Raw genomic sequence first — 6,000 nt, forward strand, 5'->3', positions numbered from 1 at the left:
ATACATCCTTCCACATCTACCAATTCTAGATCACTACTGTTTTGAATCAACCAACAAATGTCTTCATCAGTTACACCTTCATTTTATCTACACACTAATTTTCTTAATTTAATAAAATAAAATAAGAATTGTGCTCCAACGTCTACAAAAAGGAGGCTCATATGTAATTCACGCAGATTAAGTAGAGAGCTTAGAGGTTCCAATCCAAACTGCCCACGCATGTTCGTACAACCAGATATGTCTAATATTTGTAGGTTTTGCACATGCTCCCCAATTTTTTGAATAAAAATATTGTCAACCCATCCACAGAAAAATAATTTCAATATAGTTACATTATTATATCTCTCTGGCAATGTTACTTCAAAATACAATGGGTTAAGAGGTATTTCGAAAAAATTCTTTCTGTCTCCATTGATATCACCGTCTAGATCAGATGTCTTCGTCAGGCTGCTCATGTTGATTGCAATATGCGAAGTCAATAACCCGCATAGATTTGCCCAAGAAAACGTTGGAAGCTAATGCTTGTAAAACGCTATCATCAAAATAAACTGGTTCAATTATTTTTAAAACAACAATATTTCTAAAACCTTGAATTGCGTTTGTAAGATAATTGTATCTGACGAAAGTATCCGTAAGACTAAGGCCATGATACTTTGTCTAGGTCTTATTAGGGAAAATCCAGTGAAAATAGTCCCATTAGCCGCGAATTCTGACAACTTGGAATTATCGAATAACCGATACAAATCACGGTCTATTGGACCGTCACAGTTACCCAACCTTAAAGTTTCCATATTTCTCATACCTACCGATAATTCCCATATAGTGGACGGCCTGATGGTAGTGTTTGTTACATCTAACTCTTCTCATTTTTTTGCTTTTGTTACTAAAATTGAAATTAACTGTGGCTGTAATTCTGAAGGCATTGGTGTATTTAAGGTTACTTTGCGTAAATAAGGCAAGCAGCGCTCAACCAACCAATAAAATTTATGTTTTGTCACACTTTCTTCTTTCCATCGTCAATCTGTTAAACTGAGCGATTTTATTTCTCTATACGAACTACGCGCTTCTTCTTTCCACAATTTACAAACACTTTCCATTCGAACTCTATCACGAAATGGCAAATAAGAAGATATTAGTTCTATTAAAACAATGGGCAATGCAGGCGCCTCTGGAGGTGTAGAGCCAGGGAGTGATTTAATACTTGGGACTACTTGTTGCGCCGGACGTCGGCTAATCAATTTTAAACAATGCCGACGATCAGCTTATAGAACACGAAGTTTTCGTTTGTGTAAAATTTTTGGAGTTGTCGCGGCTGCTGCTAGAGCTTTGGCCGCAGCTTCTTGACTGTAAAATGTCACAAAAGCTACATTTCCACTATCTTTACGTCTTATTACTGCATCTACTACTCCGTGGTCCTTAAATAAGAATAAAAGATCTTCCTTCTTGCTTCGTTTACTGAGACGCGAAATAAATAATCTTCTCGATTCAATTGGTTCAGCAGATGATGGTCCGGGTTCATTCATTATTGCTAAGGAACAAAAATGTTTATATTATATTTATGAAGCAAAGTGGCCTAGATATTGTTAAAATTTCGTATGCTTTAATAATTGATCACTATAATGATACATACACATTGGATATTTATGAAAAATGTTCATTGTTTCGTACAAATATCACACAAGTCTTGCACATTCATTCATAAGCATATGGCATATGCATACGTACATACATATGGATACATACATATATGTCCACTATAATTTTTAATATATAAAAAACCCAATCATATTATCAATATCAATCGTGCACGATTATATACCTAAAGGAAATCACAAATAGCGCGCTCAATTGAGTCCGCCAATAATAAATAAGATCTTGTTCACGTGACAACGTGGTGAGGTCGAAGAAAAGAGTGGAGGGGATACCCTTTCGCTACACCCTACAATAGCTCAGTTCAGCATTACGAATCCATCGAATAGGTTGCACCGTACGAACAATCTATCATCCCAATACCGAAGGATAAATAAATGGAATTACAAATAAGGTCTTAAGGGAATTTTATTTGATAAACACGACATTGGTGCCTCCTGTGAGGTAGGACAATAGACGAATTAATCAACACATTGAAATAACAAGTAAGTCAATATAGTGTATTCTCGGATCAACATAAAATGGCTACACGGGTACAATTACTATTACAAAAGAGATCAACATTAAGGTCACAAATAGTAAATCTAGAAAGGATTCTCGACAAAGGCAAAATCGATCGAATTTCATTGCGGTTGCGAATGAGAAGATTAGAAGAACAATTTTATTCGTTCGAAGAAGATAACAATGAATTGGCAATATTAGAACCCGATCAACGCCAAGAGACTGAATTTATCGACATTCAGGATAAATATTACGCGCTAGCTAGCAGAGTAGATAGTATTTTATTAGCATCAGACGTTAGTAGTCATACGGATAGTGGTAGTTACAGCGGCGAAGGGCTATTAGCAGATCAACGCGAGAATGTAAACATAGGTCGTCGTATCAAATTACCGGAGATAGCCTTACCCAAGTTCGACGGTAAATACGAAAACTGGTTAGCATTCAAAAACGCATTTAAAAATTTGATCATTTCACAAAATGACTTAACAGAGACAGACAAGTTACATTATCTGAAATCCGCATTAATCGAAGATGCATCTCAAAAGTTGAATATTTTATCAATAGCGGGTACAGATTTCAATAAGGCATGGAATCTATTAGAAAAATCTTATGAAGTAAAGCGAGTCTTGATATCACAGCATTTAACCATGATATTAGAATTACCGGCTATGACTAAAGACACTACGTGTGGTTATTCAAAATTAGCTGACGACATGCAGCAGCACATTGCAGCATTAGATGCGTTAGGTGTTAAGTTCACGCCAGAACTGGCTGTACACATATTAGAAACAAAACTTACAAAAGGGGCGTTGAAAGAATGGGAGGCAACGTTAGAGAGAGAAGAATTTCCAACGGTGGAAAAAATGTACGAGTTTTTGTATAAGGCCGCGAGTAGAGTAGCTAAGGGGATTCTATGACCGGGTGACGAGGGGGTCGGGGTCCCGCGGGGGCAAGGGAAGTAGGGGAATTGCCCCCTCTCCTCGAGCGGTTATGCGCATGCGCATCCTCCTCCCCCGACGTTAAACTCGTAGGGTACACACGTGGGCCCACTCTTACGTTAAGCAGTGGACGCAGAGAAAGAGAGAAAGAGAGAGAGATTCCATCGATGATTGTCGGTATCGCTAACTACCGATAGTTGTCGCGTGTATCCCCCCTCTTACTCCTTTGGTGGGGGGGTACAAATGTGGCCTCCCCCTTTTACCTTAAATTCCTTAAAGAGCGGTGCCCAAGCGAATCTTGACGCTCCTGGGATGAGAGTTGGGGGGTGCCCAACCGAGTCTTTACGCTCCTGGGTGCCCGCGCGACCGACTTCTTTTAAGGCGAATAGTGTAGACGCTTTGGAGAAAGAGAGAGAGAGAGAGAGAGAATACTCGTAGAGAGCGATCCAGTGATCGCTCCCCCATATTTTTTTTTTTTTTTTTTTTCGTAAGTTAGAAAAAAGGGAATCTTTTTTTTTTTTTTTAATTATAATTTATTGAAGTATTAAAAAGGTTTTATTTACAATGCTTTTTTTTTAGAATTTTTTTTTACATTCAATTGCATGATGTATATATTTATGACAAATGCTACACCACTCTGGTAGTGAACAATTGATGCGTAGGTGACCATATTTTGTACAATTTGTACACCAGTAATGTGGTGTGAGATCTATCTGAGGCTCCATTTGCGTAGCCTCAGTTCTTGTAGCAATGGACTCCGTTTGTGTGGCCATATTTTTCACCTGGGACATATTTGAGAAACATTTTGTTATTTTTTTTTTTTTTTTTTTTTTTGATATTGTAATAACTATTTTAACAAAGCAAATATACTTACAAAAATCACAAAAAGATTTTTAGGCTTTCGCTGCTTCTCCTTCGTTTTCCTCCTCCTCCTCCTCCTCCTCCTCCTCATGCTCTTCTTCTTCTTCTTCTTCCTCTTATTCCACCTGCTCTTGCTCCGCTTGCTGTAGCCCTTCTTGTATTCGATTTCTGAGCTCCACTAGTTTTTCAACTAGTACTATCAAATCAGGATCGTCACCCAACAAATCTTCGTCCTCTTGCACTTCTTCCTCCATTTTACCCATTATTTCCACAAGTTCTTTAACCAAGGCGCTAAATTCAGGATTATCCTCCGGATTCCTCAACAAATCTTCGTCCTCTTCCTCTATTTGTTCCTCTATTTCACTTATTATCCCCACAAGGTCTTCAATCAAGGCATCAAAATCAGGATTATTCTCAAAAATGTCTCGTTTTTTAGGTGTATCACAGAACATTGTCACTGTCGTTGCTAGCGTTAAAATGATCTCAAGATTTTTCGTCACTAGTCGCTCAGATGCAAAACGATCTTCCAATGAAATATGAACTTACTGATTAGACACGTATTTTGTAGTTAATCTGATACCTTTCTTTCTTCTTTATCAATACATACATATTAGTCTACTCTTTATCAAAACGTATTAGCCTCCTATCCGAGAAGCGGAACGCAGTCAAAGAGAAGGAGAAGGAGAAATAGAATTTTGAGGTTGTGAAATGAACGATATTTTTTTTTTGTTTTTTTAATTAAAATTTATAAATATATTTTTAATAACACACATAAAAAAAAAAGTTATAATTGAATTTAATAATAAAATATTATAAAAATGAAGTGGTAGTGAGAGTAGCAGTAGGAGCGGTATCATCTACGAGAAAAAATATTTATTATACTACTTATCCAAGCACTTGATAAAATTTTTTTTTTTTTTTTTTCATTGATTCTTACCGATTGTTGATGGTTTCCAGTAGCTGGAGAACGTCATTATCCTCATCGAACCGTATTATATTTTCTGGAGAAATTTCTTGCTCCATATCAATACCCTCCCACTCCATTTCACTACTAAAATCTGATAGATGAACCTCATCATCATCATCATCATCATCATCATCATCGTCATTATCCCCATCAGACTGGATATTTGATGTGGATTGTTGCCGCTGAAGCTTCTTCCTCAACATTCTCACAATCGCGGTCAACGCGTTGTTATTCACGTCTTCTATTTCACCCCAATCTCCTTCCAAATCTACTTCTTCTTCTTCTTCCTCCACTAATTCATCCATATTTAGAATGTTTTCAATATTTTGTTCAGTAGATAATCTGTACAATTTAATTACACCCATTTTTTTTTTGTAGAAACTATCACGTCAAGCAAACTCGGTAGACTGAGAATGGTAGAGATGTAAGCTCAATACGAAATGTATAATTATTATTATTATTTTCTCTATCAATACGTATTAGATTTCTCCACTTCACAATAACTATTAACAGGTTATTATCCTCCTCTTCTACTACCTCGTCCATACTTTGGATGATATCGTTTTATCATTTTTCACGTGAATTCAAGGTTGAGGAGCAGGGGTTTGCTAGTTGAACAATCGTTGTAGTTTTTAATATATATTTTTAATAATAATATTATATACACACAATAACAATAATAGTAATGATAATATTGGTCTTAAACTGGAGCAGCAGCAGCAGCAGCAGCAGAATCTGCGATTAAAAAATTGAAAATGATTTATTATTATTATTAGTCTTAAATTTTAATTTCATGAAGTACTTAATGTTAGAAGAGTTAAAACTTTTCTTACCGATTGGTGGCTAAAGACGTGGTATAGGTTGATTATTGACATTATCAGAATCACCAGCACCAGCAGCAGCAGCAGCAGCAGCAGCATTAGGCTGAAGCGGTGCAGGTCTTCGAAGTGGTTGATGCTGCTGCTGCAGAAGCCTCCATGTATTTCGTCCTACTACTAACCGCGGTGTTGGCTTTACTATAGCTACAGGCTTTCCTGTTTGTTGATAATCCAACAATGTCATTTTTTTGTCTGGTAAACTGAT

The 6,000-nt window shown here is 36.8% G+C and overlaps 1 protein-coding gene across 1 annotated transcript; it reads left to right on the forward strand.

The window, feature by feature from the left end:
* Positions 1-1,619: 1,619 nt before the first annotated feature.
* Positions 1,620-3,068, forward strand: LOC136776465 (uncharacterized). The gene is made up of 3 exons (XM_066732003.1): positions 1,620-1,721; positions 2,045-2,094; positions 2,150-3,068. The coding sequence occupies exons 1-3, from the start codon at positions 1,620-1,622 to the stop codon at positions 3,066-3,068; spliced, it is 1,071 nt and encodes a 356-aa protein (XP_066588100.1).
* Positions 3,069-6,000: the final 2,932 nt, after the last annotated feature.

This window comes from Prorops nasuta, unplaced genomic scaffold (genome assembly GCF_024137725.1).
Source record: "Prorops nasuta isolate Cenicafe-Biocafe unplaced genomic scaffold, Cenicafe_Pnas_1.2 PNAS00009, whole genome shotgun sequence".
Classification (NCBI taxonomy): domain Eukaryota; kingdom Metazoa; phylum Arthropoda; class Insecta; order Hymenoptera; family Bethylidae; genus Prorops; species Prorops nasuta.